At 38.3% G+C, this 16458-nt stretch overlaps 2 protein-coding genes across 2 annotated transcripts; one reads left to right on the plus strand and one right to left on the minus strand.

The window, feature by feature from the left end:
• Positions 1 to 8842: 8842 nt before the first annotated feature.
• Positions 8843 to 9370, minus strand: LOC110914170. Its single transcript, XM_022158982.1, has one exon. It carries the CDS (start codon positions 9368 to 9370, stop codon positions 8843 to 8845), a length of 528 nt encoding a protein of 175 aa, XP_022014674.1.
• A 3598-nt stretch (positions 9371 to 12968) lies between these two features.
• LOC110914169 (zinc finger protein 3) lies at positions 12969 to 13913 on the plus strand. Its single transcript, XM_022158981.1, has one exon. The coding sequence runs from the start codon at positions 12969 to 12971 to the stop codon at positions 13911 to 13913; it is 945 nt and encodes a 314-aa protein (XP_022014673.1).
• Positions 13914 to 16458: the final 2545 nt, after the last annotated feature.

The following is a 16458-nucleotide window of genomic DNA, read 5'->3' on the forward strand; positions in this document are numbered from 1 at the left end:
GTGACACAAAGTCAGCCTCAATCTTCTCAACCTCATGCTGAGGGCAGTAGTTTTCTTTAATGAGAGCAATAAATTCCTCCCATGTCATCTTGTACAAAGCAGACTTACCAGATGCCTGCACCAACGCCCTCCACCATGCCAGGGCCTCGCCCTTGAATGACTGGGACACATACTTCACCACATCCCTCGCTGCACACCCGCTGATGTCCACAATAGTGTCCATCTCATCTAGCCAGGTGATACAATCAACAGCACCTTTCTCCCCTGTAAATTCCCGGGGCTTACATGATACAAAGTATTTGTAGGTGCAACCCTTAGCATTTGATGCATCAGTATATTCTCTATCGCGATGAACGCTGTGCTCAGTGGACGAGTGTTTGTCGTCATCTTTCTTGGGTTCAGAGGGTGGTTTGGAGTGTGTCTTTGGTTTAGAGGGTGGTTTTGACACGGTTCTGCCTTGGGACTCAGTATATTGACGATCAATAGCTGCCTGAACAGCATTGTCAATCAGAGCCTTCAGTTGTGCGCCTGTCAGATGCACTGGCGTATTGTCATAGTCATCTTCATTTGTGTGGCTGTTCTCTCCATTGGGATCCGCCATTGTAACTTAAATCTGTTACAGAAGATAACAAAATTTTATTTAGGCGATTATTATATAATTGTCTTTTATGACAATTTGTCAACCATGGTACAGAGACCATATTTGGTTAACTTATTATTTCATTAAATATTAGGATTTGAATATATCCTATTTCAGCTACATAAATAGTATTGGCGGCATAAAGCCTAATCATGATGATGTTTTTATAATATTAGCCGAGATTTCAGAGAATCAAAGGCATAGAGATTTGAACCGAAGTTCTTTATCTCTTTCTGACAGGGAGTCATAGACCACCACTGCCTTTTGTCTTTATAAGACAATTATTACGGCCCATAGGCACTACACCTCTAATGGATGTTTTAGTATGGTTGGCCCGTAGGCACTACATCTCTAGTGGATGTTTTAATATAGTGGCCCGTAGGCACTACATCACTAAATGGATGTTTTAATATGGTTGGCCCGTAGGCACTACATCACCAATGGATGTTTTTATAATACTGGCCCGTAGGCACTACATCACTAATGGATGTTTTAATAATACTGGCCCGTAGGCACTACATCGCTAATGGATGTTTTTATAATACTGGCCCGTAGGCACTACATCACTAATGGATGTTTCAATAATATTGGCCCGTAGGCACTACATCACTAATGGATGTTTTAATATGGTTGGCCCGTAGGCACTACATCACTAATGGATGTTTTAATAATATTGGCCCGTAGGCACTACATCACTAATGGATGTTTTAATAGTATTAATCACCTTTATTGGTGATTTAACCCACGATTTATAAATCATTTAGTGGGGTTTGAAATCCTTAAAGGATTATTGTATAAGAATGACGTGCGTGATTTTAACGAATCACATCTGCCATGATTGTTAACATGCGTACAGAGGTTAACAGGGAATCAGAATCTTTTCAATTAGGTCGTACCATCTTGACTGGATCTTAAAAGACACCAAGCTAGGTTTCACCTTTTACGATTCTTTATTTAGACAGATCAATATAAAAGGAATGGTTTTGATTTATTTTATATTTATTAAAACAAAACTCATAACATACATTCCCAAAATCTCAAGTACAATTACATATTGCCCTAAACGGGTCTTCAAATAGTACATACCTCCCTAGAGGTTTAAAATAAGTGACAAGTCCACGCAGGGACTAATACGAGATAGATGTCCATGCAAGGACTAAAGATAAGTCCACGTAGGGACTGAAATACGATAAGTTGTCCACACAGGGACTTATTTCAAAGTAGAAATTACATTAGTACAATTATCAAGGGCTAATGGTCACGTTTCTTCTTTTTGCCCTTTAGTAGGTTCGCCAAGCCTTTGAGAAATCCTCGGTGGCTCTTTTTCTCTTCTTCGAACTCTCTCTCCACACGATCTAGTCGATGGAGTATTTCTTCCTGTTCAGGAGGAGAGAAACGTGGTTGTGGCGCTTGATGCGGAACGGGAGGTCTGGGAGGTATTGGATACCCATGAGCTGAGTAGTCCGGTGGTCCCATGTTTCCATGTGCTCCGTCAGGGTAGCGCGCATTATATCTTGCCGACACCACATATGGGTCGCGCTCATAGCCGTAGTTGTATTGTGCTTGTGACGGTTCGAACGGGTTGTAAGCCGTTGGACCCGTATAAGCAGGTATGGGTTGGTCATACCCAAATGGTGGCGAATTTTGTGCAGCTGGTGCGGAGTTCGCCTCCTGTATAGGACTTGAAGGTCCTTCTTCTCGTAGTGGCGGATAGTGGCTACTACTAGAGTGTCGAGGAGTGCTGAAGTGGATACCCCCTCCTCCTCGTGTAGACATACGAGCATTCGTCCTCCTACGCCTTGGCGGATCAGGTATTACTGGTTGCGCCGGTGGCGGAGGTGGTGGCGTAACTGCCACAAAGCGTGAATCCTCAGAGGGATCCTGTGGATGTCGCGGTTGTTGAGATGTCTGTTGAGGTGGCGTGTAGTACCACTCATGTCGGTCAAACAACGCTTGGAAACTGTCTGGTCCCAGATAGGGTGTACCATGGAAGGATGACCCATCAGAGACTTCTATCGGATGCGTGGGCGTACCACGAGCTGGTTCAGTAGGATCCTCTTCTTCCTCCATGGGATCTTCAGAAAAATGGTCTTGTGGCCCTAGTGGGACAAAACCCGATGGTTCCTGTATGTAATCAGCCGGATTAAACTGACCTATGTAGTATGGAGTAGGGTCGTCATAATTCCGGGTCGATACTGAACGTTGTAGAGGTATGAAGGAAGGTTGTGGGTTGTTGGGATCATTTTCTGAGTTTGGCCCAAAGGAGTGCCGGTAGGATGGCGTCGAGCTGTGCAAAGTGGAATGCCTCGCGGGTTCGTAAAGATCTCTCCGTCGTTGTGGCTCTTCGCTCCGTGTCATCGAAGGATGCCTTGTACCAGATGGCCCAGCCTCGTTATCGTGATGTGTCACGATTTCTCCTCGGCCTCTTCTTCCCCTTCCTCTTCCTCGGAATATAACAGGTGGCATTTTCCTGCTCCAAAACTTATTAAAAATCGAATTGGAAATAAAGACAAAAAGGAGTATCAATCCGAATTTGTCCTAAGTTCTTGTCTAGACTCAAGTATGTGCAATTGTGTCATTGAGATTAAACACAATAGGATAGTGTTTAATTCACTCACTGTTGGCTCTGATACCAACCTGTCACACCCCGATTTCCACGTGTCTCACCGGTGGGCCCGGTGGGGGATTACCGTGACGATGTTGGCAACAATATAGTCAAACCACACAATTATATAATGCACAGCGGAAGCATAAGATAAATATATAAACTCAACCTCTGGTTGTAATATCAAATGTATTACAGAAGTTGAATATATCCACAGTGGATCGTAAATAAACATAAAGTATTGTTCCATCAGATACTGCAATCAAGCTTGCGAGACTTATCACGACGCTAGGGAGCTAATACCAGCCAATTTACGTTTAGGTACCTGCACTTAATCTTTTTGGGGAAAATACGTCAGTTTACACTGGTAAATACATTCAACTGACACATTTGAAAATGTTTATTAAAATTGATTTGAATGCACAAGGCACAAACTCTTTTATAACTTGGGAAAATTATAATAAAATCTTGTGAACGTTTTACATGTTCTTTTATGCGTTCAGTAGCCCGGGTCGTGCCGGGTTAAAGATTTATAGACACACCACATTTGCGTAAAACCGTAGTATAAAAACCAACGGCTACGTCTTTTAATTTAATGTCGACACTTTATACCGGGTGTACGCCTACACCGGGATGTCGATGGTCGTGGCCATTTCGTAAAATGATGCCAAGGATATCCGGGACAACGGTCATTAAACCCCCCAAAGGCTTATAAGCAACAAAACTGTTTAAATGAGCCGATCATATTATTTAATTAACCACCTAAGCGATGGAAGAATATAATGCTCAATCAAGCGGTATTAATATACCGTAACCCAAGCCCATATAGGGGAAATAAGTTAAAGTATTTACCTTTGCAAGTATATTTCCTTAATTGGATTAAATCACCGATAGCTTTTACTGGGGCTCCTAATCTGGAACGAAGGTTTTAATTAACCTCTTAGAATCCTAACGGGTCGTTATAATGGCCGTAGCCTAGACCGGTTGGTTCCGATATATATAGATATGGTTTAATCGCGCGAAAAGGCGAAAACCGAGAATGGAGTGTGATTCTGACCCAACAAGTTCAGAGACTTGTTTTATATGGGTTAATGGTTCACACTCTGGATTTTGGGGTTCAAATAATATAATTTGACCCGTATCGGCTAATTTATGAAAACTAGTTTCATAAGCCGAACCGTGCGCGCAATAGGCGAAACGGTTAACCATGAGAGTCGTACGCTTATTTCCTAAGTCAATATGCCTTAAATGGGTTGTGGTATCAGTAGGATACCTTCCGTGACGCCCGTAACGAGTTTAAGTTAATTTTATGCCTTGTAGGGGCTTTCCGGTCATTTTAAAGGCTTTTAAAGAGCTTTTCGAGTTATACAGGAAATCTGAGTTTCCCGAACAGCTTATAAAGCTTAAAATACTTTATTTATTATTTAAAATCAGTAGCAATTGGAATCGGGTCAAAAGACCTTGTAGAACTCATGTTTTGGCCGAAAAGGGCATATTCGGTATTTACCGAACCGTAGCCATAACCGCAGGTTATGAGCGAGGTAAAAATTATTAAAAATCTTTAAAATCCCCAAAATATTATTTTAATACAGTGGGTAAAAGATTTGGTGACGAAATCTTGGTTTAGATAGGTGTTATGCTAATTGCGCCGTTAATTACTAAAGTTTACTTAATTTGCGCTAATTAGCATAACTCTCATTCTAGACCTCGGATTGACGTGAAACTTTAAGGACATGCTTATAATTTAGTAAGCAAGGTTATGGTCCGTTCACGTGTCCGAAATACTCGTTTTATTTTATAAAGGCCGTTACGGTCAACTTTTAGGCGAATGACGGAAATGCGCAAAAGACTCGGATAACTCATGAACCGATCACAGAGGTTTATACCGACATGTGACCTGGTCCTAAGAGAGTCCTAAGGTATATTTATACCTCACTAAAACGGGTCAGAACTGAAGTCAAAACAAAAGTCAAACTTTTGCGACATTCGGCTCCGAACCGGGTCAATATAGCAAATGATCGATTCAAACGAGCGCAAACACGTTTATATACTTATTATCATGTTTTATAAGTGTCAAAACAGGTTTCATAACATATACATTACAGATTATGCATAAATCGCTAAAATAGCTTCCTGTTGACTTTTTAACTGCACGTTTGACTCGATATTTGACATAGTTAGAGTGGTGATCAGGGGGAACCCTTTTAGAGGTTTATTACCCACGTAAATACCAACTCATAACCACTTTTGATTCGTCATAAGACTGAACCATTTGCAAGTTATTGTAATGACAACCATTAGTTACGACGGTTGTGTTTTTAGGCTATAACTATGGAAATGTGAAACCACAAAGGGTTAGATCACTTACAGAAGTTTAAGGCAAGACTTAAGAACACAGAGGAACACTTTAGAGCTCTTGGAATGATCAGATGAATGAGTTTTGAGGTGTGTTCTAAGTTGTGAACAAGTATGCCTATTTATAGTGCAAACCAAGCTCCAAGATCATCACACATTGGTCTACAAGTGACCATGGATGATGGGCAGGTGGCCTAGAGTGTTATGGGTCGAGTATGGGGCACCCATGCCTCATTGATTGGTGTTTGGTCGTTCAAATGCTCCAAAAGGCAAGTAGTTACAAACATTCTGCATCTGGGCGTCTAATGCGGCCCGCATGGGAGTTCCATGCGTTTATAATGCGGGCCGCCTGGGATTTAAATACCAGACGAGTAAAAGAGGAGGCTCGCGGCCCGCCTCAACTTAACCAAACATGCAATGCGGGTCGCGTAGGGCCTGTTTTTCAGATTTTTAAAATCTTTTGAAATGATTACGAAATCCTGGTAATTAATAACGAAATCTTTCGTAATGATTTACCTGACCTTTCGGGTTTGAAGGGGTAACTTTGCGGTTTGGCCCTCGGCTATTTACCGATAGGGGCTTCGTGTTATTTACCCGCATTATTAAGTCCCCGGTTTATTTATTAATTGTACAGAAAGCCTTAACTTTCATTATTGACGCTTTTAACCCTTCTCATACGAATTTGAGTATAACTCTTTCGTTTTAAGACGGAACTTCGCGGAATTTATACAGTATATTCTAGTGAGCGTATAATACTGTTACGAAGCCTTGGGAACGTTAAAGGGTCACTCAGAGGTAATATTAAACATGTTGACACAGTTAACCCCTGTAGCTCGTAATCTCTCACTTTCCTCCGCGTTTCGCTTCCGCACGATCTATGATTTATTCGTTTGAAGGTTCAAGCATTATTTAGGGTTACTATACAGTATATTTACCCTTGTTGACATTTATAACCCTCGAATTTATATACTTTCAAGGTTTGTCAAAATTAGTCCTTTATTTATTATAGATGCCACGTGTAAACAAATGACACGTGTTAACACATCATTGGACACAAAAATTCGAGGTGTTACACTCCTGTCCGGTTCACAACCGCAGAGGGTACACGAACACCTTCTTTAACAAAAGGAAGGAAGGGAATGTACGCGAACGCGCATCAGCAACCCTGTCTCCTGAACCTTCAAGAGCTACATCCAAGCAACACACCCGCTTCGAGCAAATATGGGAATGCAACACCGCAGACACTCATGAGTAGCTGCGGACATAACCATAGCTTCCGCAGACTGGTTGCTACGGAAGAGCCAACGTAACTCCACATCACCGAGCGAAGCTACTTCAAGGCAAACTCGGTATTGGAGCGGGAAGGTAAGTGGCTCCAAAACGAACGCAGATAAGCGATCTAAACGTGCCCTTGTTGAACAGCAAGCGTCCGAACAGCGGTAACAAGTCTGCTTATGACTTTGTTTGCCCGCCTATGGGCCGCATAGAATAAACAATGGTGGGCATACCCTTGCCTATGACCATGTTTATTTACCCATAGTACAAATCTACATTGTTCGACCAAACATGGCCAACAATGACGCAACGAGGTAACCGCAAAGGACGTGCGGTTACTAGAGAGCTATGACGACAAACACGAAAACCCAACAAAAAAGGGATCGTCATCTCACGACTAGATGCTGAACATAGAGCTCGAGCAAAGCACTTACAAGCATCAACTACTTTTGATCCAGATCTCAGAGATTGATCAAAAAATTTCTTTTCTTTTTCATGCACCAATTCAACAATTGGTTTGAAGAAAAGACCACCTTTCAGAGGTGGGAAACCTCTGCATACCTTCAAACCACCATCTCAGAGGTTGGTTCGAAGTTTGTGCAGCATTACTAACAAAGTCTCCAAGAGACCTTCGGCACAACAACAGGTGGCAATCCACCTGGTGACATAAATCGGCTGAGAATTTCGCATCAGACGAGATTCCTTCACCGATACGGAAGAGGCGTCAGATGACCCTTCCAGACCTCCAGCTTGATTTACATACAGAAAAGACCACACATGGTCTAGGATCTTCTCCAGACTGCAAACTACCTTCCAAACACCATAGTCCAGTACTCCTCCCACATACAACTTGTATGTGGCAGCAACACTAGACTGGGGGGACTTGAAGGGGTATGGTCCCAGATCTCGCGTCAGCATCGACCGCGAGTGACCATTACCCTTATCAAAACCCCCACTAGCTAACAACCTACTTGTGCCCATGCGAGAACGCGTCGGCACAAGGGTTGAATCCAATCTATCTAGTAACGAAGGAGGACTTGCATGGAACATGAGAACGATATAGTGATGCGACATAGCATCACATCTGGTGTCGAAAACGGAAGTATTCACAGCGATGCGGCATCGCACCGCATCCAGTGAACACTTCTATCAATACAAGAAAGCCTTACCTTAGGCATAGAAGAAGATGAACGTAACGGTGCGGCTGACACCGCACCATATGGGCATTTTCGTCACGACAAGGGATGCAGGCAAATAGTCTCCGCGGACGACGATGCGGCTAGCACCGCATCTCGCGTATTCCTTGATCACAAGTAGGAGACGCGGTAACTTCAGATGTTACCGCACGTAGCGATGCGGCTTGCACCGCATCCTATGCACTCAACAAGTGGGACTGACACCACAGTGCAAGTGGCACCAATGGCAGTTACCTGTCAGAGCTACGTAAGCAATGGACTGACGTGGCGTAACCTCCACAACCGACAAGCCTGACACACCTGCAAAGGTGCAGCACGTCGTCAGTCCATCCATCATCATCCTCCTTCACTCCTCGGCTATAAATACCAACCCCAAACCAGGTTTGAGGTATCTCTTCACAACTCTCTCACTACTACTACTATCTTACTTTGCTTCCCAAGCAAACTACTGATTCTCACGCCGGAGAGTGGTAACAAGGAGCACCCCCCACCCCATCCTCCTTGTTACGAGTCACGGCTTGTTTCCTTGTGCAGGAGATCAATCACCGGTGATCCAGCCAGCGATCCTCGAGAGGAAGGGATTAACCCTTCTTGACGAGACCAGTGTGTTAACCCTGCCCGGTCAACCATTGTTTCATCAATAACAAAGCTATGTTCACATCTTTTAGCTTTTGCAAACCTAAACCACCCGACTTAACTGGAGACGCAACCCTATCCCAAGCAACCAAATTCACTTTGTTAACCTCCGAGGAACCCCCCTAGAGGAATTTCCTAATGAGAGTTTCCAAGTCCTGCATTATATTGATCGGGGCACGATAAAGAGAAAAAAAGTAAGTAGGAAGGCTTTCCAGAACTGAACGAATCAAGGTGACTCTGCCGCCAAAAGAGAGTAGAAGCTCTCCAAAGCGATAAACGTTTCTCAAAGACATCGAACACAGGCCTCCAGTTTGAAATCCGGTTCATGTTGGCCCCAACCGAGAGACCCAAAAACTTGAATGGAAAAGCATCCGCTTTGCAACCAACCAACTCGGCCATCTCTTCCACCTCAACCGGCTGCAAACCCACCCCAAATAAATATGACTTGCTCAAATTGATTTTGAGCCCTGAACAAACATGAAAGCATCTCAAAATTCTCACCACATTTAATAAGTTCCCCCTGCTCCATTCCCCCATAATTATCGCATCGTCCGCATAAAATAAATGAGAAACAGTCGGGCCTCCATTAGGAAGTGAAACCCCTTTAAGAATCCTCAAATCACAAGCCTTATTTATCATGCAAGAAAGAGCTTCCATCACCATGACAAATAAAAAGGGGAAATAGGGTCCCCCTGGCGCATACCCTTATGACACTTGAATTCGAAAGTCGGAGAACCATTAACCAGAACCGAAGGTCTAGCCGAGGAGATAACACCCTTAATCCAAGAACACCACTTCCCCGAAAAACCCATCTGACTAAGGATATCTAACAGAAAGTTCCAATTTATGTTGTCATAGGCCTTCTCGAAATCAATTTTCAGCATAAAAATCTTTTTCTTTGTTTTTTGACCCAATTCTGTATTTCATTAACGATGAGCGGGCCATCCAGAATGTATCTTCCACTAATAAAAGCATATTGACTTGGAGAAATTAAACTATTCAGCACCCTTTTGAGTCTATTGGCCAGAATCTTAGAAATCACCTTGTTAATAATTCCCACCAAGCTAATTGGACGATAATCCTTCAGCCCGATCGGGTCAATTACCTTAGGAATTAAGGCAATAAAAGAAGATCCACAACCCGTATTAATTACCACGGTTCACATTAACATTTTCTACTTTATTTTGTAAAATGTTATTTACTATTTATAATTAATCCTTTTTCCATCGAAACACTTAATTTATTTTTATATACGCCTATTTAATTTAGCTTTAAATTTTCTAAGTTTTTTTTTCATTTAGTTAATTTATTTTTTTTACTTGTTCACTTTCAGCTTTAAATTTTCAAGGTTTTTTTTTTTTTGCGTTTAGTTAATTTTTTAAATAGGTGAATACCCCTTTATTATTTACTTCTAAACTTCGTGATAAACACATGATGTCACTAGGCAAGAGAGCATCAAAAAAAAAATATAGATAATTTATTATTTACATTTATTTGTTTGGATCAATACTGACCCGATCAAAAGTTTTTGATTTTGCCACTGCACTTTGATGCTTACATTAATTAAAAGTCATATGTCTTTGCTTGTATTATTTTGTGATATGTGTATAACTTAAGTCTATTTGGAATTCTTCATACAAATGTGAGTGATTTGGATTAATCATATTACTTTTACATTATATGCCATTCACTTATATACTTAAGCTTGTGCTTAATTCTCTTGTGCATGCTATATCATTTATTCTTTGGTCAAGCTTACTATTTTTTATATTTACTTTAATAGTTTTATTTAATCAAAATTTGCAATCTAAATTTTAAAAATAACAATTTTAGTCTTATATTTTCTGATAGTCATCACTGAAAAAGATGTAATTTTATATCTGTAATATATGTTCCAAATATTATAATTGTTTATCCTATTTTGTTATACATATACATTGTAATTAATCATTTGTATATAACTAATTTTAAACATTTATAATATTAATAAAATTTATAATTTAATTAACATTGTTTATCCAGATAGCTGGTTTTTTTCTTTTTCTTTAGTTTCATTTTATTCATCGATGATCCCCATAAGACTAGTTGTCGATGATCGTTGTCTGATATAGTCGTTATGGAACCAAATGGTTTGAAGATGTATATAGATTGATATTTTGCTACCATAGTTCGTGATAGCGATTGCCATCTTGTCATCCAATCAATGGGACTTGCGTCTGTGTTGCTATGGAACTCACAAGCCTATTTCAGACCCGGGCACCCTAAAAGATTAATTTGGTGTATGTGCAAAATATGAATATAAAAATTACAAAAAATTAAAATAAACTTAATTAAGTACATTTTTTTCTATAATAAATCCATGCCAGCTTATAAAAATCAAACAAGATATTCTAATTAATGCTAAGCGAGTCATAACCATTTTTGTTATACATATACACTGTAATTAATCATTTGTATATAACTAATTTTAAACATTTATAATATTAATAAAATTTATAATTTAATTAACATGGTTTATCGAGATAGCTGGGTTTTTTTTTTCTTTTTATTAGTCTTATTTTATTCATCGATGATCCCCATAGGACTAGTTGTCGATGATCGTTGTCTGATATAGTCGTTACCGAATCAAATGGTTTGAAGATGTATATAGATTGATATTTTGCTACCATAGTTCGTGATAGCGATTTCCATCTTGTCATCCAATCAATGGGACTTGCGTCGGTGTTGCTATGGAACTCACAAGCCTATTTCAGCCCCGGGTACCCTAAAAGGTTAATTTGGTGTATGTGCAAAATATGAATATGAATATAAAAATTACAAAAAAATTAAGATAAACTTAATTAAGTACATTTTTTCTATAATAAATCCATGCCAGCTTATAAAAATCAAACAAAATATTCTAATTAATGCTAAGCGAGTGATAACCATTTTTGTTCCAGTCGTGTCACACCATTGAGCACTCCTATTAAAAGTTAAGATTAAGATTGCATTAAATTTAAATTTATGCTATAATTGCTAATAAATTTTATTAAATACATTTCTCTATTCAACAAAAGATATTGACAAACAAATAAAAGAATTTGAACCATATAACTCATGTCTGAACTATTTTAATAAAAAAAAAAAAAACCACCTCTTTTGACTAAAAATTATAAATAAATATTTAACTTATCGGTACCAAAATTTATTTGGACTAAAATCACAATAAAGACAGGTATATTATGATTTTATTTATGTTCATAAAACATATTAAAATCATAATCACAAAAAAATGCCATAATTGAATTATTTCATGCTAGTTTGTAAAAAATATATGTATTTGATGTATATTTAGCTTACCTTTGTGCTTAGATGACTTTAATTGCTTACGTATATATGTACAGATACAACTATATTACCTTTTTTATTAAATTAATATTCATTTGGCCGCTGGACTTAAAAAAATTCTCTTTCTAATTATCTAATGTCTATTGTCCAGTTAACTTCGGGAATCAAGAAATCAGTCCGAAGTTAAACCATATTTACATATAGTTTATGATTTATGTTTCTAAACTAGAAGCATGTTACAGTTAACTTATTGCTGTTGCATACCAAAGATAGATTAAAATCTAAATATTTTTACAAATGATCGTGACATAAATACACCATCTCTTTGTTATTTAATCTTAATCTTAATATTAATATTTAGAAAAAGAAAACTTCTGTTGACACCTATGAAAACTAAAGAAAAGTGTGAATTATCTTTGGTTATAATATTTCTTCATTTATGCCAAAATATATGATTTTTTATTTTTTATTTTTTTGCATGATACAAAGCATGCGTTGATTAAATTATCGTGTTAAAACTGAACTTTTTTTTATTAAATGGTTATTTTCTTAAACAATATATATAGGTTATAGAGAAAATCTCTGCTTAATATATAATAAATCATTAACTTTCTAAATATTTTACATTGAAGACGAAACTATCTTAAGAAATAAAACAAAGGGGCTTAAAATATTTTACATTGAAAAATAACTAGCTAGGATCATAAGATGGACATTCATGTGTTGCCTTCAAAACTAGAGATATAATCAATTCATCAACAATATATTTGCTTAATTATGTGCTAGTTTTACTCCATGCAATGATTACACCACACAAGGTTACCATTTATATCAGATATCATGCATTTAACTCCATCTTTATTTAAACAACTACGATTTCAATTTCATCTTTATCATTATATATATCTTGTCTCTCGATCAATCTGTTGTAGTAATGGCTGAAGAGCATAAATCAGAGCAATGTCGGTCTGAGGCTTCGAGCATATCCGCAGAAGGTGAAAGCTTGAAGAACAAAACCCTGGATAGCAAGGCTTTAGAAGATCAATCTTCTTCTAGGGCTTTAATTGATCTCAAACTTTCAAATATGGAAGATAAGAAAATTGAGCTCAATCTCTTTAACCCCTCAGATCTGGAGGGTGCAACTTCATCTCAAGCAAGTGAGTCATCCAAGGAGGTGACTAGAGAAAAATCTAGGGTTTTCTCTTGCAACTACTGTAAGAGAGAGTTCTCAACTTCTCAAGCACTTGGTGGTCACCAGAATGCCCATAAACAAGAGAGGCAAATCGCGAAAAGGCGCCAAATGGAGGTTCCGCCTTACGGCCATCTACTGCCACCCCCATCACCTAGTTTTGGTAATTATGCTTATTACCCTTCTTTTGCAAATTTCACTAATACCTCACTTGGCACCAATAGATCATCACTTGGGATTAGAAGTGAATCGTATATCGATAGACCCTCTTCGTGGTCACCTTCACCGATGAATTATCGGTTTGTCCCTAGCGGGCATCATGACCAATTCCCCAGTAGATTAAACTATTTTAATAGACAAAAGATGTTGGAGGGTTTTCAAGGAAACATAACAAACACCAGTGGTGGTTTTAGTTCTCCTTTAGTAGCATCTTCTCCTTTCAAGTTTGAAGGGGGCACAAGTGCTACTCATGATTTTCTTGGTTCTCCTTTCAAGTTTGAAGGGGGCACAAGTGCTACTCATGATTTTCTTGGAGGTTCTTCTGGAAGTGGTAACCCAAATGCTGCACTCAACCATGGGATTGAACAAGAAAATAGTGCGAATAATCTTTTCGCACAAGTAGATGCGGCTCGTCCGGAGAATGATCAAGATGGATCCACAAGCTGTCTTGATTTGAATCTCAAGCTTTAAATTTCCGTTGTTGTCTTGTTAAATTGGTGTTGCGATTTCATATTTTTTTTGATTGGTTAAGAACTACGCAAGAATTTAATTATTATGTATTCGATGATTGCTTATTTATCTGAAGTTCCTTGTTTTTTTATTTATGCTAATTTGTTAAATTTTTTAATGATAACTTGGAAGTTTGCCGTAGAAGTTCGATTGAACTGACTAACACTTCTCGCATCAAAGAAGTGATATACAAGTCAAGAATAAAACTAGGTAGGTACTATAAAGACTGGATTCAGGTTATCCTTGGGCATTCAAGGAGGATTCAAGTGATGAGAGTCCAGTTACGTAAATGGTCGACTCGTATATAGACCAGTGTGAATATGGAAAAGAGTGAAGATGCGGGGAATAACTAAAAAAATAACCATCATAAAATCTCTTTTGAGTACTTTGGGTTTTCTTAAATTGTTGTTTTTATTATTTACCTTGACTTAGCCTAGAATGCTGGTTACGTTGCCTAATCGGTCAGGCATTTTATCTCATTTAAGTCTCTACTTAAGATGTAGGTCACTTTAACGAACTAAATAGTTCGGTTATATGGGTTTTATAGAAACGCTTGCTAGAACGTATCTAGTACACTTTTATTCGCTTCTGTCCCGTGTCATCAAGCAAGATTCACCAAGTTCCTCCAGCCTCCAGGTATCTTGAATTCTTGATGGTCATTTTTGGGTTCTGAAATGTGAATTGGATTCTGGGTCGGGTCTCCATTGATGCAAGTAAGATGTCAAATAAATATAATAGTACAATTCAATGTCTTCTTTTTTCTTTCAAACGTTTAATTTACACACCAACTGATTTTACTCTTAAATCTATACTTTTTCGTCCGCCACAAAACTCGAATCCTCACTTTTAAGGGAGGGACACCTTTCCATCTCAAATATCACGTTCTAGTTTCGAGGGGTTTAAATTAACAAAGATTAGAGTTTGCAATATTGTTGTTGAATAAGTTTCTAATCTCATAGTTAACAATAAAGTTTAAAGTGTTCCAGATTCACAAGTGCTTATATTGCAAGGTCTTGCTCCAAGCAGTGATCTTGTTCAAGTGTCGAGGTAAGTTGTTGATTTTGTGATTCGAGTTAGCTTGATGACTTTAATGTCATAGTGAGATGAGGGTTGCCCCTTCCCTCTTTGTAGCTTCATGGATCTCCCAAATTTACAGTCAATATATTTTTGGTTTAGTCAAACAAAAGTATTTAATTTTAAGACCAAGTAAAATAATTAAAGATTAAGCTCCTGGTTAGATTAAAAGGACTGAAATTAATTGGTAACCAACTTGCCTTAACGAGAACAAAATCAGCTTAATTTTATTCTTGTTGAATGCCAAAAATTTTATGAAGATAAAGACGCAATGCTGTAAACGAACCAAACGAACACGAACAAGGTCATGTTCGTGTTCGTTCGTTAAGGAAACTAGCATGTTCGCGAACTGTTCACGAACGCATACCAAACATAAGTTTATGTTCGTGTTCGTTCGTTAAGTAAATTCAATTGTTCACGAACAGTTCGTGAACACTGGTCTCGAACACAAACGAATGCATGAAAATAAAAATGAACGCAACCGTACATTTAACTTGAAAATAAAAAAATGAAAATATTGTTATCATTAAACATTGGATATAAGTAGTTAAATACAACCATCAAATGATAAATCAAAACACAAGAAGTCTACCACACCACCAAACGATGAATAAAGTTTAACCAACTTAGACATAATTATCCCAAAAAAATGTCTTAGAATGTCCAAATTTTAGCTAACTTAGAAAAAATAGGGTTTCAAGTTTTCAATATGTTTAGATAAAAGGTTTATTATTTATTACTTTTTAATATAATCAAACGAACATATTACCGAACGTTCACGAACGCAATCGAACGAACGAGACCTGTGTTCGTGTTCGTTCGCTAAGCTAACCGAACAAAATTTTTTGTCCGTGTTCGTTCGTTAAGCTAATCGAACGAACATAAACGAATTTCCCACCGAACGGTTCACGAACTGTTCGCTGAATCGGTTCGTTTACAGCCCTAAAGAGCATCCTAATAATTTCAAAACAACATTTAGAGTTTTCATGTATGTGATAATTTCTCTTGGAGATTGTTGAGGGTGAATGTCACTTCCTGGCTTGTCAAGATTAACTCTAGTAGGAAGGCTTGCATCGGCAATTCACTAGGAGTTGATATATTTGATCTCAAACTTAGATGGAAACCAAGCTATCTGAATTTTTAAGTTATAGAGATTCAAACGGATCAAACTCTTGGCCAAGCGATAAGCCTCTGTATCACACCTTCGCAAAACGAGGGGTGACATTCAATGCGTAGACCCTCTCTCAAATATGGCAAATCGATTGAAGAGCACTAATAGATAATGTGTATCATTGATGACCAATCACTAACGAAGTGCATTCGTCTTGGTAATTACCGATGGATGGTCAACGACGGATCCAACCAAATATCTAATAATAGAAAATTAAAGATTTCATATGTAATCCCTCGGAAATCACGATGGATCTCCAAA

Source organism: Helianthus annuus, chromosome 17, assembly GCF_002127325.2.
Source record: "Helianthus annuus cultivar XRQ/B chromosome 17, HanXRQr2.0-SUNRISE, whole genome shotgun sequence".
In the NCBI taxonomy this organism is placed as follows: domain Eukaryota; kingdom Viridiplantae; phylum Streptophyta; class Magnoliopsida; order Asterales; family Asteraceae; genus Helianthus; species Helianthus annuus.